This window comes from Schistocerca piceifrons, chromosome 3, assembly GCF_021461385.2.
Source record: "Schistocerca piceifrons isolate TAMUIC-IGC-003096 chromosome 3, iqSchPice1.1, whole genome shotgun sequence".
Classification (NCBI taxonomy): domain Eukaryota; kingdom Metazoa; phylum Arthropoda; class Insecta; order Orthoptera; family Acrididae; genus Schistocerca; species Schistocerca piceifrons.
The window spans coordinates 536,417,669-536,444,614 of NC_060140.1; the positions used below are offsets into that span (position 1 = coordinate 536,417,669).

Consider the following 26,946-nt stretch of genomic DNA (forward strand, 5'->3'; position numbering starts at 1 on the left):
AGCAAGAGTATAATTTAAGAAAGTAAAACAAAATAAGATTAGGCAGTTTGCTGTGCAGTGACTTATTTCAGGAACATGCAGTTCAGCGCGTCACTTTCTTGCTGTGTGCAGACGGAGTAGAGGCCGAGTTATCAGCTGCAAGGTAAGAAACAATTGTAAGGCCTAATTGAACAATTTGTGTGAAACTTAGAAACATTATTTGTTGGTAAGATTTCATGGAAAATCTTCTAATAGGGCAAATTTTAAATACGAAGCAGTTGGCCACTTTCTGTGATGATTTCATGAAAAACCATTCTGTAGTTACTGATGAGCACTCTTTATATTCAATATCATTTTCAGATAGTCAAATTGCGTTCAGACTAATTGGTACCACATACAAAGAAAGTAATTTGCACAGTTATGTACAAGTTCAAAAGTAGGGCAGGAGAGGCTATTCTAGATCAGTCTCAGTGATCTAAATTATTTCACAGTCTCCAAGGAAAACGTAATATTGGCATCACGTCCATTCAGTTATAATAGCAGAAACGTGTTAAGAACGATTCAGATTGTTCTGGCACAGCAAAATATCGTAAAAAATAAATATGTACATACATTCTGAACTCTCAAAAAAAAAAAAAAAAAAAAGGGTGAAGAGCCGTCCGTTATCTCGGATTAAGTCAAGTCCACAACAAGCGGGCCTCCGTTAAACACACGAAATTATATCACTGGGTGCTTAGAATGAAAATCTAACATCACGCTGTAATTGCCGTGGTAAAACTCCGTCTTAAATCGAACTATAGGTTCAGTCGACTACACCTAACATAATGCAAAGATCCACGTAAGTAGTGAGAAGCATCTAACAAGCCAGTGATATTCTAATCAAGAATCTGGTTCAATTCTCAACATTATTATACAGCGGTACCCGTAATGAAAGAATACTGGGGATTCGGGAGCGAGCGTAGAAGCTTTTATGAATGTTGCCACATCGAGGACGCAGAGGCAAGCAGCAGTGGCTGTAGCCTTCAGTCTGCTCCACCAGGCAAGCAGTGAACTAGTGTCTACATGTCCACCACAGGGTCTGACATTAGCTAATATCAACTTAAACCTCGTTTGCCGAAGAGGTTTACACTACGCGCGGATTCAGATACGAGGCTCTTTAGCTACCAGACGAGACGATATTTTACGCCATAGTGTCAAAGATGTGAACACGAAACCTACAGTCACGATTCAAAGTATGGTCTACATTTAACTGCGAGTAAATCAGTGTAGTACCAAATCTGTTTCAGTGCTTTAGATGTCAGGTTCAACACGTAAGAAAAATTCTAAAATTCTTCCAAAAATACGGCTACTAGAGTACTCGTAGATAATGTTTCTTGTTGAGTTGGACAAGATCAGGATCGTTAAGATACAAATAAATGAGCATATAAGGGGGGTATTGAATCAAATATGGAGGACCTCTCCTCTGCAGCCGACATGTTTCCATAAGGCACCACGAACTGGTCAGTGAAATACATACGTGTCCCTTAATATGAGCAACACAGAAGACGACACAGAGTCAGTCTATAGATAGAGAGAATCTTCCTGTGACAATCGTAGAAGACGAAGGCACAAATGAAGTCATAGAATGCATAAATAAGAGGCGACGAGCATTCTTTGAAGAACTGTGACCAGCCCGTAGATCTACGATGCTGACTAAAAAGACAAAACTAAGCAGCTTTGTGATAAGTATTCAGTTGTTCTTGTGCAGTTAAACATGGAAGCTATCTAAGAAATTCAGGGAGAACTGCATAAATGTCAGCAAATGTTTCCTGTTCATGTATGATGTGGTCACGTCCCATACGGAACTATGCTCACCCAGAGAAGAGCAGAGCAGAGAAGAGCAGATCGTAAATGAACGAGACTCAGTCTACTTTCTTGACGGGAGAGAATAAAATTTACTAACTATGTGAACACAATCGAGAAGCAAATCTGGAGCAACATCAACATTCGCATAGGACTCAAGGTTCTTTATCAAGACCATGACTGATGCAAAATATTCGTAGGTGGTTCTTATGTTAGTTGGAATGCTAAAATAGAAATAAAAAAACGCCATAAAATTTCATCAAGGAAAATAAAATAAAATAATAATACAGCTAATCGTCAACCGAAATCATTTCTGTATTAAAATGCTTAACAAATCATCGCCTATAGCAATTTCAATTATTGCACGCTTTTTTAATTGAGATACTTTAATATTGACTTCAGCATCAGAACTTTGTGATTTAGACCATCTTCACTGTTTTACCGTGAATAAATCTCCGTTTCACTCGTATATTGCTTTCAATTGTGGTTACTGTGTCACACGAAATGAGTAAGATCTCCAATGTATCACTTTCGCGAAATCAGTCAGTACTCAGGCACAAAGATCGGTTTGGAACATCTCTGAGGAACTGTTACTTTCTAGGTCATAGGATACTTTTCGGTAGACAATATTTTGCTCTCATCAATATAATTTAGAGCAGTACAATAAAAGTTACTGACTTATAATATTCAAACACCCCGAATCAAAAGAGATATAATCAGTTGTTAACCATTTATACATGTATTACACTGGCAAGCAAATGATGCTCTTTCAATTCTCTGAAATAGGTAGATGGTTTCATTCATCATTTTCTATTTTGGACAACAATGACACGAACAGAGTAACTGTTGTGCTTTTATTTCAATAGGAATCATAATACAAAGGAATACAAGCAGATCTATTGGAAACAGCTTTTGAAATCGAAGTTGGAAACAGCGTCGAACAAAACCAAAATACTGTAATGATAACAATCGTTTTCATTGAATTCTGAGCAGCTTACATAGTGGACTTACATATGGACACAGTCACAGTCATGAATTACTTTGCTTAAGAACCTAAGGCTAAAAAAAGTATGATTTATAGTGTTTAATAATATATTAATAACGGAATTATTAATTTACAGCGGAGCCTGGAGAAGAACTACTTAGGAAGTCGGCAAAATTACGCCATGCTGGTGTAATGGCGCCTGACTGTATGTATGAGAACTGCTGCGGCAGATATCAGAAGGTTCCAGGAAAGGGCATCAGTGGGACGTTCTGATGCCAGAAGCCCATGCGTTCGCCGAGTCTGTCGTGAGCGACGGTGAAGTTGGCCTGCATGAGCAGGTAGTTGCGGCTCGTCGCGTTGTACGGATGCCATATCACAGGATCCGTCCACGGAGTGGGAATCCTGCGGGAATACCAGAACATCGGTTCAGCATCTCTCAAAATATCGCAAAAATTGTATCGAGTGCGCTCTTGAAATGCATCGTTGAAACTTCATTAGGCAGTTTTATTATCATTCTGCTTCCATTACCGAAACTATCTGTAGGTACATGCAGAATGTCACTGATTTGGATGAGTAAGTGCTTAAGGAGACCAAACAGCTAAGACTATTAGTCTCCTTCGTACAGAAGCAGTGTACTCAGTCTACTTGCGTATAGAGTAAATTATGGGTGCAAATGTGAGAAAGTGTTCTAAATGGTTACGTAGGGTGTATCCGAGGCAGGACATAGAAACCAGCCCACTATTCACTAAGTGGAATGTGGAAAAACCCCTACCAAACCACATTCTAACTGGCCGGCAAGCCGACCACTTGTCGATAATCCGCCGGGTGGAACAGATAAGGGGTAGGTAATTACCTGTCTCGGAAGCGGTCGCATTAACACATGGGACTAATCGGGTGGGTCACACGAATGGCTGGAATTACACAAGAGCAGATGGCCCCTGCGTTGAATACTTAGTACAGTGAGAATGTCCCCGGCTCGAACGAGAGTTGACGAAGCTTCCGCAGGGCTAATGATGAACCAGTTATCGACCATTGATATGCGAGCCATGTTTGGTGGGTCACATCATGCGAAATGTAGGTGGGGGAAGTAGTATAATGGTCGCACTATGAAGCGGACTTGTTAAACCCTCGCCTCATGTGGTGGGGCAGAGTCCCGAAAAAATCGAGGTCATACAGAAAAGAAACGACATAGGAAGCATTACTGAGTTGCTGTTTGTTGTGACGTATTAGTGCGTGACTGGTTTTCGTCGTTAAACTGTGTCCTTGCGTTGTGATACATTTCATCAAAATTTACTTTAGCTGTGGATGGGCTGTTGTCACATATCTGTTGTTGCCCTCCAGCGAAATCCCAGACCAGCTTCACGAAAATGATCTGCAGAACTGTACTGAGTAGTGGAAACAGCGAATAAGGACGTGTTTTGATTCAGATGGGATCTGCTTTGAAGCCACCGACAGCGTATTTATGAAGTACACAGATCATCGTAATAGGCTACATTCATGTGCGCCAGATCCCATGCACGACTTTTTCATCCACTGCCATGGAGACGATTCATTTGATAAGTTTCTGTTGAGGGAAGGAAAAGAGTTACATATCATTACTCAATGAGAAATAGCTCTTTCATAATGGGCTTCGTTTTGTTTCTTTTTTCATTACTCTTTTTCTCTCTCAGTGCGGTTGAGGCTATATTCACTTGTCCATTTCAGTCAGAGGTCCTTGTAATTTCCGAAGTTTTAGGCATAGCCTGAAATACTGATCTCCGTAATCAATCTTTCGTTTATTTGTAGGTACGTGCATCGAGTCCTGGCAAACATTGAAATTCCCACGCCACTGTACCGTAGCGCACCACATTTTTTTCAGTAATGTCTTCTGACTGGTTTGATGCGACCCCCCACGAATTCCTCTCCTGTGCCAACCTCTTCGTCTCAGAGTAGCGCTTGCGAACCTACGACCTCAATTAATTGCTCAGTGTATTCTAGTCTCTGTTTCCCCCTACAGTTTTACTCTCTACAGCTTCTTCTACTACCATGAAAGTTATTTTCTGAGGTCTCAACAGATAACCCGCCATCCTGTCCCTTTTTCTTGTCGGTGCTTTCGGTATTTTCCCTTCCTCGCCAATTCTCTGGAGAATCTCCTCATTCCTTACTTTTTCAGTACACCAAAGTTTTACCGTTCTTCTGTAGCATCGCATCTCAAATGCTTCGATTCTCTTCCGCTTTTCCCACAGTCCATGTTTCACTATCCGCCGCTCAGAAATTTCTTCCTCAAATTAAAATGGTTCAAATGGTTCTTGAGCACTATGGGACTCAACATCTGAGGTCATCAGTCCCCTAGAACTTAGAACTACTTAAACCTAACTAACCTAAGGACATCACACAGATCCATGCCCGAGGCAGGATTCGAACCTGCGACCGTAGCAGTCACGCGGTTCCGGACTGAAGTGCCTAGAACCGCACGGCCACCGCGGCCGGCTCTTCCTCAAATTAAGGCCAATGTTTAATACTAGCAGAAATCTCTAGGTCATAAATACCCTTTCCTGCAAGCTCCGTCCGCCAAGCGTCATTTCTTAACTTTCCCGTCCTCGTGGACACCAGTTATGATGCCACAATTCGCTCTGTTCTCATTTCTGCTACTTGTTATTTTCGTCTTTCTCCGATTTACTCACAATCCATATTCTGTACTTATTAGAGTGTTCATTCCATTCAGCAGATCCTGTAATTCTTCTTCACTTTCACAGAGAGTGGCAATGTCACCAGTAATTCTTATCACCGATATCCTTTCACCTAGGATTTTAAATCCACTCTTGACCTTTTATTTCCTTCATTGCTTCTTCTTCTGAACCGTATGAGTGAATGACTACTTCCCTGTCTTGGCCCCATTTTAATCCGAGCACTTCGTTCTTGGTCTTCCACATTTATTGATCCCTCTTGGCTCTTGTTCTCATTCTGTAACATCCGCCTTTCCTTACAGCTTACTCTTATTTTTCTCAGAATTCGAGCATATTACACGATTTGAAGTACTCAAAAGTTTTCTGCAGCTCTGCAGGTCGACAAATTTTATGGACGTCTTCCGATTTTCCTTTAGCCTTGTTGATATTATCAACTGCAACATCAGAACTGCCTCTCTTGGGCTTCTTGTTTTCCTCATGCCAAACAGATAGTCATCTAATACACTGTTAATTTTCTTTTCGTTCCTTTGTATATTGTTCTCGTCAGAAAATTGGATGCATGGGCCATTAAACTGATTGTGTGATAATTGTCACATTTGTAGGCTCTTGCAGTCTTCGGAATTCGGAATTATTTGGATACAATTTTTTTAGAAAATCATATGATACATACCCAGAGTCTTACATTCCACACACCAACGTGAGTGGTCGTTTTGTTGCCACTTCCTCCAAAGATTTTAGTATGTTAGCCATCTCTTTTTCTTTATTCGATCTTAAATCCTTCGAAGCTCTTTTAAATCCTGTTTGTAATATTTGATCCGTAATCTCTTCCATATTGCCTCCTGTTTTTTTTCTATCACGTCAGACAAATCTTCCCCCTCATAGAGGTCCTCGGTGTACTCTTTCCACCTCTACTCGCTGTCCTCCGCAATTAACAGTCCATTTACCATTGCACTCTTAATGTTGCCACACTTGTTTTTAATTTCACCAAATGTTGTCTTCAACTCTTAGGATTTATTTCATTCCTAAGTGACTTGGATTTATGTATTCCCGAATTTCCTTGGATATCTTTCTACTTCCTTCTCTCTTACATCAACTGTACTATTTCTCATGTCACCCATGGTCGCTCCACAGTTACCTTCTTGGTACGCGTGTTTCCTTTCTTTTCTGGACGCCATTTTTAGAGATGCCCTTTCTTCTTCAACTGCAGTTGCCTATTGAGCTACTCGTTATCGCAGTAAGTAGTGCGTCAGAGAATTTCAATCGTATCTCTTCGTTCATTGGTACTTCCGTATCTCACTTCTTTGCACCTTGATTATTCCTGCACAGCCTCTTAAACTTATGCCTATTCTCCTCTTAAGCTTCAGCCTATTCTTCATCATTCCTTAACTGTGATCTGTGTCTGTATCCACTCCTGGGTATGTCTTACCATCCAGTATTTGATTACGGAATCTCTGAGAGACCATGTTCTTATAAAACTGAAATCAGACCGTCTATCCCGGCCTTTTCCAAGTATACCTCCTCCTCTTGTGATTGTTGAACAGAGTATTCACCACTATTAGCTGAAATGTATTGCAGAACTCAGTCTTCCTCCTCTCTCATTCCTAGTACCAAGCACATATTCTCCCGTAACCTTTTCTTCTACTTCTTTCCCTACAACCCTGTTCCAATCCCCATGACAATTAGATTTTCATCTCTCTTTATAAACTGAATTAGCTGTTCAATATCCTCACACACTTTCTCTATCTCTTCATCTTCGGCTTGCGACGTCGGAATATACCTGAACTATCGTTGTCTGTATTGGTTTGCTGTCGATGGTGATGAGGAACCCCTATCACTGAACTGTTCGCAATAACTCACTCCCCGCGAATCCTTCCTATTCATAACGAATCTTACTCACATTATACTGTTTTCTGCAGCTGTCGATGTTACCCTATATTCACCTTACCGGAAAACCTTGTCTTCTTTCCATAAATCCTTGTCTTCTTTCTACTTCAGTTCACTGACTCCACTAGCCGTGGTCTGATCCTCAGCATTTCCCTTTTCAGATTTTCTAGCTTCCCTATCACTTTCAAACATCTGGCATTTTATGCCTCGTGTCATTGGTTATTCAGCTTTTTTCTAATGGTCACCTCCCCTTTGGCGGACCCCTCCCGGAGATCCGAATGTGTGACTAGTCCGGCTCTTTTACCAACGGAGAGATCATCATGATACGTTTTTTAATTACCGACCACATGTCCTGTGGAGAGACATTATGTGTTTTTAATGTAGTGGTTTACTTTGCCTTCTGCATCTTCATAACATTAATCATTTCTAACTTTTCCGCCTTCAGGGGCAGTTTCCTACATCAAGGGCAAGAGTGTGCCCTAAACCTCTGTCCGCTCCTCCACCTGTTTCACAATGCAGTTGGATGAATGTGACTTTCTTGCCTGAAGTCTTCGGGCACAAAAGCCGATAATTTTTACTCAAATTTTAAGCAGGACCCTAGACGAGGACGTTTCGATTACTAATCAAAGACTACACTTTTTTCATTCTTTCTGCGCCTACACTGGTGTCAGTCTACGGTCCTACTACCGAACTATTGTCAAAAGCTCATTCACTACATGCATATGTTTTTGCGTGAAGTTTTCACGATGTAACAATAACAGTTGTTTCATGAAATTACCAAATCATTTTAGCCGAGGATATTCGATCAATAAAGAGCAACAGATCGCTTTTGTATCCCTTCCGCACATGTCCGTGATGTTTCTAACGGACCTTTGCACCTACCTTACTTGAGGGAAAGGAATTGTGGTTCTCTCATCTTACATCTTACTTTTCTGAAGATTTTCGAAAGGTGATGGAACCTGTAAGAGAAAACAATAGATGTTATACGGGAAATACATTTGATAGTGTGTTTCTGGCCGTTCCGCCAAGTTGTCATTTTTATTTTATGCACAATATTTCGGCGATCGGTCTAGCCGTCTTCTTCAGGTGCTACCAGTTCTGCTTATTTGCTGCCTGGAGTCCCAGCTTGACTGTGAACTATTGTTGGTCTCACATCGCACCTTTTAACAGCCCAGTTCCATTCTCGAATCCCACTACACAATTCAGTGCTCTTTTGTTTTCCAGAGCTCGCACTAATATTCCCTGAAAATCAAATTCTGTCAGCGTTTTCCAACCCGGAAGGATGTTATAATCAACTACATATTATTAAACCGAGTGCTGCACCCGTTATTTACACTGAAACCTCCGTCCCTGTTTATTAAGAGTTCTTCTTATGGGGCAGCTGCAACTGTGTAAGTCCATTCTGTAAAATGAAGAAACCGCACAAAAGTTGCTGAGTCAACAATCTTCTATTGTACGCTCGATCGGTTTCGGAAGACTTAAAGTTCTCTGAGCTGGTGTAAACTGTAATAAAGAAAGTATTACAAGGTAATTGGAGGGAATCCTCAAGTTTGGATTGTCTGATAGTTAACTATGCGGCTAAAATTTCTAAAATTAATTAAAATAAATTAGAAGACAGGAAAGTAAATTACTTACAAGTAAAATCACATGACCATATGAGGTCATCCTCATCCCACTATAGTCACTGAACAAAAGTTCCGTGTCAAAATGATAAAAGAGGGATATAGTAAAATGTGAATAAACTGAAATCACGGCCGAACACGAGAAGTAACTAGAGTCATGGAATGTATAAAAAGCAACGAAGAGGGAAAGAGAAATCACGTATTGATTGTAATTACCTACATAAATTCCATGAGAATTATATAATCGTAATCAGTACCCGTGAGTACCGAGGCCAGACACGACCCATAGCTCAGACGTGATATGAAACACCTATGCGAAAAAGCGGGAGGTAACAGCAGACAGAAGACGGAACCATCAAAACTTTGGAAGGGAAGAGAACTTGTTAAAGAAGAAAAAAAAAATTACGTTACGTTCACACCTCAACATGCCAGAAAAATATCTCAATTAACTAAAATATTTTTGTGATGTAGGTCAGTGCATTCATTAATTGTATCGAGAGGACGGGAATGAAGACTTTACGGTTTCCGTTTCTTCCAGAACATTTTTCATACCAAAAAATTTGGGCAATGAGTTAAGCAACTGTAAAGTCTTCAGAGCGGATCCTTTATCCTATCCTGGCGTGTATCACATTTAGTGTGAGACAAGTCAAATGTGTAACAACAGATATATTGACCAGACAGCTAGAAATTTTCATACGAGATTTAAAGAACACAGAGACCTGCCCATTGGGACTCTAATTCAGTGGAAATGGCAGTTTCAGTCGTTTTATCTTCTAGAATGAGAGTTTTAGAAGCATCTAAGATGTTTAACGTAACAAAGTCAAAGTAGGAAAGATACGTTCGTAGAGCTACGAATAATCACAGCCATAGTTCTGTGGTAACATTCGTTTATTGCAGAACAAGAAGAGGGACAGGTAGACTGGAGACCAGACTCTTTACTCCAGCGATGCAGCATGTCATTGACAGGTCATTAACTTATCAACTAGCAGGAGCGAATTGTGAATGGCACATATTTTACAAAGAAAAATATCTAATTGGGCTGCACTGGGTTGTGGGATATATTACTAGACAACCTACGTTGTCCGTTATCAAGCCAGAATGTACATTCTAAGACAAACAGCAAAACGACGCACCGTGACAAAATCATTCGAACGGGAGGGAAATCGATAGATGTGATGTACATGTAGAAGTAAACAAATTATTACAATTCCAGGAATATCTATTGATTTGTTCAAATTGAGCAAGTCCCGTTGGTACACATCTGGGCAATCTGCAGTCAGTTATTCGGCTTGACACTGACAGTGACAGAACTGTTGGATGTCTTGAAGGATAGCGTGTCAAATCCTGTTTAACTGCCGCGTGGTGTAGCCGTGCGGTATAGGGCGCCTTGTCTCGGTTAGCGCGGCTCCCCCCCCCCCTCCCCCCCCCCTCCCCCCCCCCCCCCCTCCGGAGGTTCGAGTCCTCCCTCGGGCATGTGTGTGTGTGTGTGCTGTCCTTAGCGTAAGTTAGTTTAAGTTACTTTAAAGAAAAAAAAAACAGTTCAATTAGCGTGTTATATCGCAAAATCACGAGCTAATTGGGAGCCCCTTCCCATAATGCTCGAAACTTTCCCAATCTGGGGAGAGATCTGGCTGTTTTGTTGAACCCACGTAGTATTTGGCAGGCATGAAGACGAACAACAGATATCCTTGCTGAGGGTGGCAGGGCATTATCTTGCTGAAATGTAAGCCCAGGATGGCTTGCTACGAAGGGCAACAAAACGAGCTGCAGAATTCGTCGTCGTAACGCTGTGCTGTAAGTATACCGAAGATGATTACCAAAGGGATCTGTTATGAAATGAAATGGCATCCCAGACCACAGCTCCTTGATGTCGAACCATATGGCGGGTCACAGTCAGGCTGGTAAGCCACCGCTGTCCAGGACATCTCCAACAACGTCTTCGTTCGTCATCGGGGCCCAGTTCGAAGTGGGACTCAACACTGAGGACAATCCAGTCATTGAGACTGAGTCCTTCGTGCTGCGTCGTTTTTTGTCTTAGAGTGTACATGTGGTGCGCGAACGATGGGATTCAACAAACTAACAGTAAGAGAAATTTGGTATTAAGCACTATAAATACGGTACATTTTTCCAAATGACATTAAAATAATATCTCATTCTTTACGATTTAACATGGGTCTACTATAACAAAAATTAGAGAGTATATAAAATTGCTATTGTAGAAGTTGTTAGTAATTTAGGGTGACGGGAATGTACATTCTGAGCACGGAAGACGGGCCGTTGGCGTTTTTAAGCCGACTGTTCCATTTCGACGGCCTCTCCCGAAGACCCGAGATTACAGGAATATAATTACCGAACTCCGGAGTTGCTTGGTGGGTTCGTTCGCTCGGAGTCCTTCGTCAACAGTGTGTGTCGCAAACAAGTCAGTTAGTGGCGAAATTCTAAATGTAGTGAGTTGCGACGTTAATTGTTATAGGAAAAGAGAACCAGGAGTGGCTGTGTATGGACACTCTTTAAGTGGTAATGAGAAACTTTAAGATCGCTCTTAGATCGCTCTTTTATCGAAGTGTTAGGAATTGAATTCCGAGTGGACTGCAGATAATTAACATGTTTTGTGTGTAGTCCGTATTCTACATTTGCATGGCGAGTGAAGTATTAAAACCACACACTTACAATAGAGCAGTCTGTCGCAAAACAGGAATTTCTGCGTAACGGAACTTTCGGGAGATTTAGGTTCTGTACTGTACCAAGTGTGGATTACAGCAATAAAATTTTTGTATTTTATAAATAACTTTGTGTGCGAGTGTGCGTGGGTATGCGTGTGTGTATGTGCGTTTTTGCGTGTGTGTGTGTGTGTGTGTGTGTGTGTGTGTGTGTGTGTGTGAGTGGAAATACTGATTATACTTGGTTACTGCGGTTACTGCAAACAGTGGTTCAAATGGCATTGAGCACTATGGGACTTAACATCTATGGTCATCAGTCCTCTAGAACTTAGAACTACTTAAACCTAACTAACCTAAGGACATCGCACAGCACCCAGTCATCACGAGGCAGAGAAATGCAAACACTGGATTTCTTGTTTTTTGTTAATACTTCCTCATTTCTCTTATAGTAGTGATTGGTAATTTACTTCCAGCCAGAATGTGGAAAAGTGGACTGCAGGTTTCGAGTGACACGTTACCATTATTTTCTGATTAGTCATTAAAGCAATTTACAAGTCCTTATGGCTAGGTTGAAATAACACTTTTAGAACCTTGCAAAACTCGCTGTCCGACACAATCCAAGGTCGTGATTGTGACTCGTCGCATAGCATTCTCGTCGTCTAGAATTTAACCAAGGTCAAGACTTCATATCTTGCAATACGTTTGGCTGAATTCCTATGATAAATTTATGAATTAGACGTCTGCAGATTTTTTGAAGTGATGTATACAGCGTGATTATAATTAAAGTTTGACTTTCAAAGCGCTGTAGATATAATACCACTGGTCATAAGGGCGTCAAATTGCAACGGAATATTATCGGAGAAGTGGGTAAACGTATGGCAGAAGAAAAAAAAAAAAGTTACAGAATGTAGCAATAGATGGCGCTGTAAGCATCATAATTTAATAGTGGTGGACTACAAATGACAAATGAATTATACAATACCGAAGGTGTACGTTTTATGTTAAACAAACTGTAGTACTCAGTGTGCATGGGTGTACCGGTGCGATACTGTTAGTTACGTAAACCCAACCACCACGGCAAGGTCATATCACATCGGATGGAAAAAATCGGTTTTTAATTGTCCCGAGGCCTAAAACCGCACAAAAAGCATCAAACGCATCGGTTTTTAGTTGTCCTGGGGGCAAAAAAGCATAAATCAAAATCAAATCGTATTATTCATTTCCGTGTGACTGGCGCAAAACATGTTAAATATGCTGTCCAGCGTTTTCTGCAACAAACTGAAAGCGACAAACAGCATGCTCCACAACTGATCGAAATTTTTCCGGGATCACGTTCAGAATGTTTTGCGCAAAGCGTGCCATCACTGCAGATAAGTTTGCCATCGTAGAACTTAACACAACATCTTTCAGATAGCCCCACAGCCAGAAGTCACACGGATTAAGATCAGGTGATCAGGCCGGACAGGCTTTAGGGCAATGGCGGCTGATAATTCTAGTATTTCCGAAATGGTGCTTCAGCAGCTGCGTAACCGATTTGCAATGTGCGGATGGGCGCCATCTTGTATAAACATGATCCCATCCACGCTGTTGGATAGCTGGAATAATGTTGTTACGCAAAAGACACTCATAGGGCTTACCAGTGACGGTACAGGTAACAGGACCGGAAGCACCTGTCTCTCCGAGAAACTATAGCCCTATGATAAATGATGCCGTAAACCCGCACCACACAGTGACCTTTTCAGGACGAAGTGATAGTGTTTCATTTGCGTGTGGATTTTCCGTTACCCATATTCGACAGTTCTGTGTATTGACATATCCTGTCAGGTGAGAGTGGGCTTCGTCTGTCAACAAAATCTTCCACAGCCAATCATTGTCCGCTTCCATGAGAGCAAGAAACTCTGAAGAAAATGTCTCTCTAGCTGGCAGGTCAACAGGATGCTTCTTGTTGACCTGCCAGCAGGAGAATGGGTAATGTTGAATGGATAGCAAAGAAGTATGTTTCGTAGGATTTTACGCACCGTGCTCACGGGTATGTCCAATGTTCGGGCAAATCTCCGTGCCCACCACCACTCGTCTGCTTCTGCATTGCTGTGGCCACTGCTTCCACTAACGCCGAATCGATTCGTTTCCTCCCTCTACCAGGTTGCACACCAAAAGAACCCGTCTTTTCGAATTTCCTTATCATTTTCTCCAGACCCAGGGCAGTCATCGGACCAATGCCTTTTTTCAAACTCTTCAGTGTCCGGAACTTCTGCAGAGGGATGTGTGCACAGTCATCATTCTTGTAATACAGTTTTACAAGCACAGCGAGATCCTGCATTAAGACAGTCATTGTGAACGTCGCAGACACGAAAGGAGAAAAGCCATGTACCTGGCGTGTTTATACACTCCTGGAAATGGAAAAAAGAACACATTGACACCGGTGTGTCAGACCCACCATACTTGCTCCGGACACTGCGAGAGGGCTGTACAAGCAATGATCACACGCACGGCACAGCGGACACACCAGGAACCGCGGTGTTGGCCGTCGAATGGCGCTAGCTGCGCAGCATTTGTGCACCGCCGCCGTCAGTGTCAGCCAGTTTTCCGTGGCATACGGAGCTCCATCGCAGTCTTTAACACTGGTAGCATGTCGCGACAGCGTGGACGTGAACCGTATGTGCGGTTGACGGACTTTGAGCGAGGGCGTATAGTGGGCATGCGGGAGGCCGGGTGGACGTACCGCCGAATTGCTCAACACGTGGGGCGTGAGGTCTCCACAGTACATCGATGTTGTCGCCAGTGGTCGGCGGAAGGTGCACGTGCCCGTCGACCTGGGACCGGACCGCAGCGACGCACGGATGCACGCCAATACCGTAGGATCCTACGCAGTGCCGTAGGGGACCGCACCGCCACTTCCCAGCAAATTAGGGACACTGTTGTTCCTGGGGTATCGGCGAGGACCATTCGCAACCGTCTCCATGAAGCTGGGCTACGGTCCCGCACACCCTTAGGCCGTCTTCCGCTCACGCCCCAACATCGTGCAGCCCGCCTCCAGTGGTGTCGCGACAGGCTTGAATGGAGGGACGAATGGAGACGTGTCGTCTTCAGCGATGAGAGTCGCTTCTGCCTTGGTGCCAATGATGGTAGTATGCGTGTTTGGCGCCGTGCAGGTGAGCGCCACAATCAGGACTGCATACGACCGAGGCACACAGGGCCAACACCCGGCATCATGGTGTGGGGAGCGATCTCCTACACTGGCCGTACACCACTGGTGATCGTCGAGGGGACACTGAATAGTGCACGGTACATCCAAACCGTCATCGAACCCATCGTTCTACCATTCCTAGACCGGCAAGGGAACTTGCTGTTCCAACAGGACAATGCACGTCCGCATGTATCCCGTGCCACCCAACGTGCTCTAGAAGGTGTAAGTCAACTACCCTGGCCAGCAAGATCTCCGGATCTGTCCCCCATTGAGCATGTTTGGGACTGGATGAAGCGTCGTCTCACGCGGTCTGCACGTCCAGCACGAACGCTGGTCCAACTGAGGCGCCAGGTGGAAATGGCATGGCAAGCCGTTCCACAGGACTACATCCAGCATCTCTACGATCGTCTCCATGGGAGAATAGCAGCCTGCATTGCTGGGAAAGGTGGATATACACTGTACTAGTGGCGACATTGTGCATGCTCTGTTGCCTGTGTCTATGTGCCTGTGGTTCTGTCAGTGTGATCATGTGATGTGTCTGACCCCAGGAATGTGTCAATAAAGTTTCCCCTTCCTGGGACAATGAATTCACGGTGTTCTTATTTTAATTTCCAGGAGTGTACATACTTCAATTGGTCGTGCCTATGGCAGGTGCTTTCATTTACGTATTCTGACACATACAGCGCCTTCTATTGATCAATTTTCACGCAATTTTTTTTCTTCTGCCATATGTTTGTCCCCCTCTCGGATAATATTCCGTTGCAATATGACATCATTCTGACCAGTGGTGTTACTTCTACAGCGTTTTGGAAATTTAACTATAATCACCCTGTATTATATAATACGCATTTGATCTTAACTATGTCTCACAAAAAACTGTGCCTAGGTCAAGACCAATTCACTTACCTGTTTCCTCGCTAAGCCTTATGTTTCATTATTAAGAACAAACCGATTATTTGTTCAACAAAACGTCGTGAAATCCCAATACTGCTAAAGTGTACTTGCAGCTATTTGTTTTCTTTGATGAATTACGGTTACACATTTGTTACTATGTGCTTAACAGCCAGCCGAGGTCATACTGAATTAAGGGTGCATTTTCTGAATTTTTCCATTTCATAAGTACACGCTCTTACCCATGTTTGGCAAAGTTGGTCCAGATATGCAGGAAATGCCTTCGTACACGGTCCTCCTCGGAATTTGGATCCAGATTGTAGTTCACACCGTTCCTCAGGAAGAGGAAAGGCAGTTCACCGTTGTGTGTTACCCCTGGAACAGCATACAAACATCGGTCAAAACAGCACTCTGTACAGTCGGTTTTCTGCTGTCAGTAGATTCTGAGCTTACAATAGACCCGTAACAATCACTTTTCCTTAGTATAATGAAATGTAAAAGACGATATTCATGCGTAATTAAAGTTGATGGTAACATAATGGCGTCCAACGCCAAATTTTTCAATACTGTCGTTAGCCCTTAGAACTTATAGAGCGTAATGTGTGATAGAAATTTACTATTATATGATCGACTACATTTCGTATAAAGCTCGAATAAATGAGTGTCACTTTGTTAACAGTGTTGTGATACATATACTAGGACGATACCAAAGGAATTCCTCTAGCTTCTCTATTCACTTAGAATATCTGAATATCCGCCGATGCGCTTCATCCTGTAAGTTTTGTGTAGATGGTATTATTCCTCAGAAATACCAGATCATGTCCGCCTGACACATGAATACCATATTTCCGTTTTGTGTCCACTCAGACAGTTTACACATAATTTCACTGTATCTATGTTTCGTACAGCGATTAACATTATTACGTGTAGGTGGAATGAACCTCTCTCTTTTCTATAATACCTCATAGTGCATCGTTTTCGTTCAGAATGCAATTACAAATAGAACACTAGAAAACGGTTCGATGATGCGCTATACAAGTTGGCGCTACGATGATGACATACGAGGGCTATTCGGAAAGGCGATCGGTCACGAAATGGAAACCACTGCGAAAATCTGATGAAGTTTCGGACAAAATCCGATGAATTTTCGGACAAATGTGTTGGGTAGTGCCTCTAGTATGCCGTTCGATCGCTATACTTCGCTCTTTTCAATTCTGCGTGCACTGTGAGCACGTAAAGGCGCCTAGAAAATAGTTCCCCGCCAAGAATAAGGGCCTGGTAGAAATTTCGCCGAGATCGTGCAGCCCACATAAGATAATTTCCAAGCGTTTCGTTCATGACAATTCTCAGCCGCACTCTGCAGAGGCAGTTAATATGTTCCTGCAGCGTTTTCGATGGGAAGTGTTTGATCACCCTCAAGACAGCCCGTTACAGGGTAGTCCTGAGTTTCATTTCTGCTTACATGAACCGCTTGCTATGAAGACATTTTGACACGGTAACCAGCTGTAGACGTGCGTAGAGAATTGGCGGAAAGCATAGGAGACCCCCTACTACGACAAGTGTATTGGAAAGTTGGTACAACACTACAACAAAAGTTTAAGACGGAGCGGCGACTATGTAGAGAAATAGCTGTAGGGTATAGCTAACTACTCCCAATTTTTTTTTTTTTTATTTTACTGTGGTTTTGATTTCGTGACCGAACAGAACTTCCTATCCCAATAGCCCTCGCAGTAAGCTAACTAACTGAGGATAGTAAGGCTGCAAATCATTATCCACTATTATGGATAAAGACTCTAGTCCACATGGCTGTAATGGGCAGTACATCCTTGTCCACAGTGACGGTTATACACCGGAGCACTGTGACGGTTGTAGACCTGTCTACATAGATGATTCCAAGCACTCTACTGTGACCTGGACCGGTACAACACATGCCACGCCGTCGACTTCCATTGTTCACAAGCGACGACGGCCCAGAGCGTAACCAGTAAATGAACTTCGTCGTTTGACATGATGAATGGGAACAGTCAAATACAGAAGCTTGTGTAAGTGTTAGCAACTACTATGGCGGCAGTAGTATGACAGACAACATTATTGAGCGTCATAGAGGACAATGTGTGATGATTCTTCGAAAGTGTGGCTTTGATGAAATAGCGACGAAAGCAGACAATCAAATAGGTAAGAAGACAAGGCCTACCAGAAATCTTGGATAACACAGAAGATACTGAATTTAACCGATGAAAGAAGGAAATATAAAAATGCTGCAAATGAAGAAGGCGAAAGAGAACACAAACGTCTAGAAAATGAGACTGACAGGAAGTGCAAAATGGTGAAGGAGGAATGACCAGTGGACAAATGTACGGATTTAGGAGCATATTTCACTACAGGAGAGAATTATACCGCCTATAGATAAATTAAAAAGACCTATGGAGAAAAAGGTAGCTGGTACTGACAACTGGGAATATTAACGAACAATAAGTTTAATGAGCTACGGTTGCAAAATACTAAACCGAATTCTTTACAGAAGACTCGAAAAACTGGTAGTAGATGACCTCGGGGAAGATCAGTGTGGATTCCGGATAATTGTATGCACGCGCAAGGCAATACTGCTCCTGCGACTCATCTTAGAAGATAGGTTAAGGGAAGGGAAACCTACGTTTATATCATTTGTAGATTTAGAGAAAGTTTTTGACAATGTTGACTGAAACACTTTCTTTGAAATTCTAATGGAGGCGTGGGTAAAATACAGGTAGCAAAAGGCAGTTTACAGTTTGTACAGAAACCAGGCGGCAGTTATGAGACTCGAGAGGCCTGAAGGGAAGCAGTTGTTGAGAATAGAGGGAGATAGGGTTGTAGCCTATCCCCAATGTTATGCACTTTGTACACTGGGCAAGCAGTAAAGGAAACCAAAGAAAAATCTGGAATAGGAATTTCTCCCTGCAGAGATAAATGTTTGAGGTTTGTCGATGACAGTGCAATTCTGTCAGAGACAGCTAAACACTTTGAAGAGCGGGTGAAAGGAAAGGACAGTGTCTTGAAAGGAGGGCATAGATGAAAATCAGCAAAAGCAAAACGAAGATAATGGAAAGTAATCGAATTAAATCAGGTTATACTGAGAGGATTAAATTAGAAAACAAGACAGTGGATGAGTTTTGCTAATTGCGCAGCAAAAAACTGATGATGTTCGATGTAGTGGGGATATAAAATGAAGACTAGCAATGACAAGGAAAGGGTTTCAGAACAGCACATTCCAAGCCGTCTCAGGTATGCTCAATAATGTTCATATCTGGTGCGTTTACTGGCCACAGACTTAAGTGTTAGGAAGTCTTTTCTGAAAATATTTGTCTGTAGTGCAACTATGTACGGACATGAGACATACACGATAAACAGTTTGGACAAGAAGAAAAAAATGGTTCAAATGGCTCTGAGCACTATAGGACTTAACATCTGAGGTCATCAGTCCCCTAGAACTTAGAACTACTTAAACCTCAATAACCTAAAGACATCACACACATCCATGCCCGAGGCAGGATTCGAACCTGCGACTGTAGCGGTCACGCGGTTCCAGACTGAAGCGCCTAGAACCGCACAGCCACACCGGCCAGCGTACAAGAAGAGAACTGAAGCTCTAGGAAGGTGGTGTTACACGTACATCCGCTCAGTGCAATTTGAAACGAGAGTTGCCCAACCAGGCAACATGTTTTCAGTCATCAACAGTCGAATGTCGGTGTTGATGGGCGCAGAAAAGGCATACAGTTTTGTGTGGTGCAGTCATCAAGGGTCAGTGCGTGAATGGTTTACACGCTGACACTTGATCAAATGGTGCAAATGGCTCTGAGCACTATGGGACTCAACATCTTAGGTCATAAGTCCCCTAGAACTTAGAACTACTTAAACCTAACTAACCTAAGGACATCACACACACCAATGCCCAAGGCAGGATTCGAACCTGCGACCGGTTCTGGACTGCAGCGCCAGAACCGCACGGCCACCGCGGCCGGCGCTGACACTTGTGATGGCCTAGTTGATGACCCAGTATTGCTGAAGGGTTGCACTTCTGTCACGTTGAATGATTCTCTTCGGTCGTCGTTGGCTCTGTTCTTGCAGGATCTTTTTCAGGTCGCAGCGACGTTGGAGATTTGATGTTTTACGGGATTCGTGGTATTGTAAGACGTCGTGGTCTCCTGACCTTCATTGCTTACATATTCTACCCTCAAAATCATATTACTCACATCAAGACGCTTCATTCGAACCTAAGCTCCATAAGATAAAGTCAATGTTGTATAAATTCATGTAAATGATATGCAAATAACTAATAAATCGCAAGTGCACACCATGGTTGAAGTGCTCGAGGCTGGCGTTCACACACACATTCCAGACATGACGGTCACAGGAGTTTTTAGTTCATGAGACGCAAACCGCACAACAGGGCGCCAGTCCCTTCAGAGGACAAGTCAATGCCAAACGCCGAGATGACCGCCCGTGGAGGGGACAGCGGGTGCCCGAGTGAAAGGGGGAACGACCCCAAGTTCGGCTTAAAAGCAAATTCCGCTACATTGTGTGGGAGTGGCCAGCCTACGCATTCTTTACACATAGCACGCAGTTTCAGAGATTTTCACAGGGAGACAGCAAATGCCAAACGCCAATGTTACGGATTTCAGGATTGGTCGCCTTATACAAAACGTCATTCTCCCGTTTTAGAAGAGCCATGCTGATTGACAGACGATATTTCTGACGCCTTGAGCTGAAGGAATAATGGAAGAGATCGAAAGATATACCCCTTCATGTCTGGCATGGAGAGGCGCCGTTCCGTTGTCGCTCTTAGAGCGAGGAACAAGTCTCTCCTCAGTACTTTACTGGGAGAGCACCTCTGTCGAGAGCGAATCGAAGTGCTACTCTATATTGAGTCCTTGCAATTAAGCGTTGTTCACTGTGTTGGCCGTCATACTTATTGTGCGGTGTGAACGGACACAGTTATAGTTAAATGCTTGCGAGCGAATTTTGAGTGGCATTGCGGTGGACTGATTATGTGACCGGTGTACCACACGAATAGTTAGACTAGGGGCGAATAGGAACCCTTGGCTTCATCAAGGCATAGGGAGAGTTTGATTGGCGAAGGTCAATCCAGATAGAACGAGAGTTATCTTATTTGTCAGCAGCGAACGGTGTAGACAGCAGTCATTGCAGCTTATGGTATTGTGCGCTACAGCTATCGCGAGCCCCATATTTCCTCCACAACAGTACACTTCGCTGCATTTCACACGCGACAGCCTCGACCATAATTATTCAAGTTGAGTAGGTGCGCCTCTCAGCCATTCTGCCAAGTCATCAACCATCTTAAACTTTGTACAGAAATTTGATTAGCAAATCCTATCCTTGAGAGGTAACTTCACATTCCGAAAAGAACTAGGATATAACTTGTTCAATTCATAACGAAAAGTGCCATTGTGATTTTCGGAATTTTTGCAAAATAAATCATAAATTTCGTTAGTTTCATGTTTTTCTTACACTAACTAGCACTACTCCAGTACCCAAGTATCCCACTAGTTACGTAAGAAATTTTGCGTTTTTTTGTGTCATTTCCTTACAGTGGACGACTCCAGAAGATATTTATTGCTGAAAGTTTTTCAGGTATTTCTCTTTAGAACGTTAGGAGCTTCTCTCTAACTTCTGTAGTAGTGTGGGGGTGGAAATTGCATCTTGCAGGAGCCACAGGGTAAAAGGTACATCTCAGATTATTTCGTTGTGCAAAATAACAGAATAACAGATCAACCCCACACCTCAGAATATTCACGGCACATCCGTGAAATGGTCGTACTGGGAACACCCCACTTAATCGCTACCTCGGAGATGCTGTGTCCCATTGGTCGTCCGCTGACAGTAACATCACATTCAAACTTACTAAAATCTTGATAACCCGCCATTGTAGAAGCAGTAACCGATCTAACAACTGCGGCACACACTTGTTGTCTTATACAGGCGTTGCCGACCACAGCGCCGTATTCTAGCGGTTTACGGATCTCTGTATTTGAATACGCATGCCTATACCAGTTTTTTTGGCGCTTCACTGTAGGTTGAAGTAGTTGTTGGAAGATGAAGATGCTTGTACAGGTTACAGCTTGGAGAGCTGCGTCAAACCAGTCTTCGGACTGGAGACCACAGCAACAACAACATCGTGCTCTGCAAGACTGTCTCGACACTTATATTTACATATTGAATGTAATCTGTAGAGAAAGTTAGGCGTTGCACCGCAATTCATATACCAGATATCTTGAAAGGTTGTCACAAGATGAAAGACAAACTGAATAATCCCCACCACCACTGACTAGAAGCGTACAGTCTGTAAAGAGGGCCCTGCGAGTATGAAATCCTTCTTCAAACAGCCACACATGCCGCATTTGATGTTCCCCATTCGTGTTACTTATCACCAATTGAGAATAACAGGGATATGGCTGATCGATAATAACTTCTGGTTCCTTCTGGACACGCACTTATCCCGTTTGGATTCAGAATCTCGAGAAATACATCCAGGTCCTCTTTAATTCAATGTCGTACTGTTCAGAGATTCAGAATTCAGCTGAGAGTGGAGTCAGACTGCAACGAATCCTCAAATTCAGAGATATTGTACAGCTCTGTAATGCTAACAATTATACAGAGTGGTCAGAAACAGCCTGACAATCTTCTAAGGATGTTGCAGAACAGGTTGTGCTGAGAAAAAATTGTTAAGAAAAATTAGATACGTTGCGCAAAATTAATTAGCTTTGGAATTAGCCAATCAGCCCGTTGTGCGTGCAGATTCAAGCGGCCCACCAGAGACGCTATCGATAAAAGTATTCTTCGTTTGGTCTCCTAAAATCGAACAAGTAAGCGACACAAAAACTGGAGTTGGGATGGTAGTAAGGATTGGACCCGATCCAAAGGCTGAGCACTCTCGTGCACTACCATATAACATTATCTTAGCTCCTGCAACAACCTAATTGGCTAGCGTCAATACTAATTAACTAGGAAACGTGAAACATACCGACTTTTTTTTACAGGTTATTTCTCACCACAACCTACCGTGCAACACACTTAGCAGATTTTAGGCTATTTCTGTCAGTCCTGTACATCATGGACTTCATCTGTTCCACAAAATTCTGTTCAACTTCATGCTGAAAATTGTGTCAACTTTACTTCAGAATATGCACAGGACACAGCCACAAGTCACGTACTATTTGATTTAGGTTGACCGGTTTTGCTAGTGAAAAACGAGCAACATATGTAAAGTGTGTTAGCGATGGCGTCAAACTGTCTTCCACTAGGAAGCTGCTGCCACCAGGGCAATAAAGATCCGCGGTTGCTACCGTCTGATGTGAGGAACGGGTCAATCCAAATAATACTCGACATGTAAGTGTGTTTGGACGTTAGTTACAACAGTCGATGCGTCCCCTATAGGCGATGTCTGGTTTTACTATTCCATTGTTTTCATACTGCGTAACAAGTACGTAAACGCTAGCAGTAGTGTAACAATCTCACTGGCACAATAAAATGGCCACTCTATTACGTATATGGCACCTGCCATTAAAAGAGAAAACATTGTTTTGAATATAAATAACTGTAATCTATGTGCAGGATGAAGAGACCTATACGACGAACAATTCATATTGATTCCAAATTCTATTGCCTAAATTGCAATTTCATTACAATTGAATGCCTTCTGTTGTGAGCTAGAGTCAGCTAGCTCCAATGTGACTGACTGAAGCGCCTATGATCGCACCCAACAAAATTTAACATCAATCCATAGATGTAACATGAATAAAGTCTTGGTCCAATTCTTTGCACGTAGTCGACACGGGCTGGCGACTACAAAGTCTTCCCTTCGGTGAACATGACAATAGTATTTCCGTTTTCTGCCCATAAAATAAAGAAACTATTGTTTTTATAACACCAAGCTGTAGATAAGAACAACAATAAGTTTGTATGACGACTGTTACTAGCGACTGATAAACTGACCGAACCGGTTAACTCCGGACGTAAGACTTACCACTTCATTTTTCACGTAGATTTGCTCATCTGATCCCTGTGTAGAAAGAGGATTAATGAAATGACTGAAATGAGTCTGCACCACGTTTCTGGTGCTAATGAGAGAGAAGAGAGTCCGAAACTGGATACTGCCACTCAGCCTAGACTCTAGACTGCTACCAAGAGCAGAAATTCCGTACCTTTGTACATCTACGTGCAATTTTTTGTTATTTTGTGCGTCTTTAGATGTATCATAGTGCATGAATGCATGCAAGTTTTAAGATGTGACGGTGCATAAAAATTTGGGCTCTGCTGTTTAATGAAAAAACGTAATATTTCCATGTTAACAGTCTTTATTTGCAACGAGAGATAAATATTTCATACAGTAACAAAACAGACATTTTGTATTGTCCAACTGAAAGAAAAATAACAGTGATTTCTGGCGTTGCAAATTCAATGACAAGTAATTTATATTACGTGCATACTTCGCAACTTGTTGCAGAATGTAAGATGGACTCGAGTTATCTGACAAATAATTTCCTAGCGAAGGTTATTCGTTTCATGTATTAATAACTCATAGAAATAGGAACCGGAAAATATTGTCAGGACAGCAAACACCAGTTTTTGGTCCGGACTTTAATTTCAAACATCCATCAGTTCAATGCCATTTTTTCCTCGTATTGACTGCTAGTCTCTCATGTTTACTTGCAATTTTTTTCCTGCTTCGACAAATTTTTAGGCCATATTGAACTAAACTGGACATCAATCAACGGAATTCCAGTTTCTTCAATTTCCAACTTATCAAATTTACACATGTCTAGTTAACCAGTGAAGTAACATCTAGATACATAATAAATTGTAGTGTTTCCGACAATTACATGATCTGAGAAAATTCGGATGAAAACTGTACGAATGAAAAATGTATTAAGAAAGAAAATTCCTCAGCCAATTTTTCTTGGTATGATTTTTCATGTAAATCCACACAGCTGGTAATTTTATTTCAAATTTGTGCAATATTTGTAGTTTTCGGAAACAATAACGTGACTTAAAACATGCTGTTTATCCTCAAGAGAGTGAATAATATCTGGGATAAAAACAGTTTTGCTTGTGCCTTGAAGCTTTACGCTCAAATGATTGAAATTCTGACACATACCCGTAACAAAAATCAATGTTGGAAGACACTTAACATCAATTTATTGTCAATATTGCACAATTTTCCCTCAATTGGTAGAAAAGCCTCTTTTTCTCACATAAACCACAAATCTTTGAAATTTCTGGCTGCAGCTCAACCAGCGAACATTGTTATACATCAGCAAGACACTGTACGCCAAACTGACTTCAAATAACAACGTGTCCAACCCTTAGATGCATGCGATGTATATGGTTCACTACTTTTGTAACTACGGCCATTATATTACCAGGGAAATGAAATCACACTTTGCATATAGGGTTTGTGGATGTATAACGTAGAGCAATTAAAAAATAGAATGTCCAATATGTGCCAGGAGTAAATTAATAAAATCATTATTTTAGCCCACCGTATTAGGGGCATCATCATTCATTACTAAAGCAATGTAGCTTAGAGCTATTTTTGTTTCACTAAGGGAATTCTTAACAGCCACACAAATATCTCTGCCATTAGTTGTTGATAGCAACCACATTACGACAATGAATTCTTCGTTGATATTATTTACAGAACAATATCGAGCAAATACAGCTAAACCGGCAGATTTAGTTACATGTGTACTTTCGTCAATACACAGAGAAGTATGAGGAGAGTACCTGATGTCACTTGTTACTTACAGTTTCTGCCAGTTTTATGATTCTGTCTTTCATTGTGTTTCTAGATAAATGAATATTTTTAATGCTTTCAGTCACCTTATCTTCATTTTCGAATATTCAGAAACCAATTGGCGCATGCTTCCTTCAAAATTAACCAGTCGACAAAAGGTTTACCATACCGGTAATGACATTTGCAGCCAAGAAACTTGAGGCACTGGTATGACAGTTCTTGCTAATATACTTAATCGCAGATGTCAACTGTCTATTCCAGTCTTTAAAAGCACATACAACCAGTCTTTACTAGCAAATAGAACGAATTCCTTTTGCTCTGGTTCCGTTTTTGCCAAGAGATATGTAATTCGTTACACAGCGTCCTTCTATAGACAATATTCGACATAAAATGGTCCTGGAATATAAAACACAAGACGCTTTATTCCCTTTATTGACCCTAGCAATACCGAGGCATTTTCAATAACGCGCATTGCCAAGTGCAGGGGAGGGGGGAATGGGTAGTTTAGGGCTCCCAAAAAAATAAAGGAAACAAAAATTCATTAATTTTTGTTGGATAATATTAACGGCGTACTTTTTGAAGAGGCACAGATGTGTAAGTAGCGTCCAGAACCTGAAAATACGTTTTAGCACCCTCTTAGCCGTATCAACTCACTTTCAATTACGTACTACCGACTTCATCACCATCGCAAAGAAAATTTTTAAAAATGAAAATTTCATTCATTGTTGTTGTTGTTGACCTTTACCCTCAAAATAGGTTTTAAAGAGATATACTGATGTGTAAGTATGGCCCTGAACGCTGAATAGACATAGATTGTAGAAAATTACAACTACTACTGAGACCTATGTTTTGGGTTACATTTAACTGAAAAATTTAGAACTTATATGGATTCAGTTACAAGAATGCATTAAAAACAATAAGCATATTTTTCAAAAATTTTAAAGTTTAAGGTAACTGACTAGTTTACAGTATGTGACTCACAGTGAGTTAACATGACTGAAGCTATGTCTTCTGCAATTTGTACGATGCCTAGGCACCAACAGCTCATTCACGATGAACTTCGGTACAATGACTTCTAATGTAGATGAACAAATGAATTATTTCGGTTAGGTATGCCTAAATAAATTCCTCATGTAATGTTGTGCCCAATACATTTGGTCGCGTACCTTCAGTGGCATAGGTCTCATTGGTTCACCATCCCTCACCTAGATTGTCACCCAGAGCGGCGTCCTGATGCGAGAAATAGTAGAGAGTATTACATGCTCACATTATGGAGAGATTTAGAATTTAAAGGAAGACATCTCTCCATTGAAAGACAGCATAAATTTTGGTTCTGGTGATTCGAATTCAAGGTAAGTGATTTAGAAGTTCATCAGAAAAGGGAACTACATAAAGTTTCATTTCTTTCCAGTCACTGTAAATTACTGCAGTAAGTACAGA

The 26,946-nt window shown here is 41.9% G+C and overlaps 1 protein-coding gene across 1 annotated transcript in view; it reads right to left on the minus strand.

Moving 5' to 3' along the window:
* Positions 1-2,656: 2,656 nt before the first annotated feature.
* The window catches only part of LOC124789359 (juvenile hormone esterase-like), a 132,127-nt gene continuing 107,837 nt past the window's right edge, over positions 2,657-26,946 (minus strand). The window contains exons 10-11 of the mRNA XM_047256685.1: positions 15,959-16,091; positions 2,657-3,208 (exon numbers count right to left, since the gene is read on the minus strand). Of these exons, the coding sequence (XP_047112641.1) occupies positions 3,040-3,208; positions 15,959-16,091 (302 nt within the window). The 3' untranslated portion in view covers positions 2,657-3,039. The remainder of the gene's footprint in view (positions 3,209-15,958; positions 16,092-26,946) is intronic.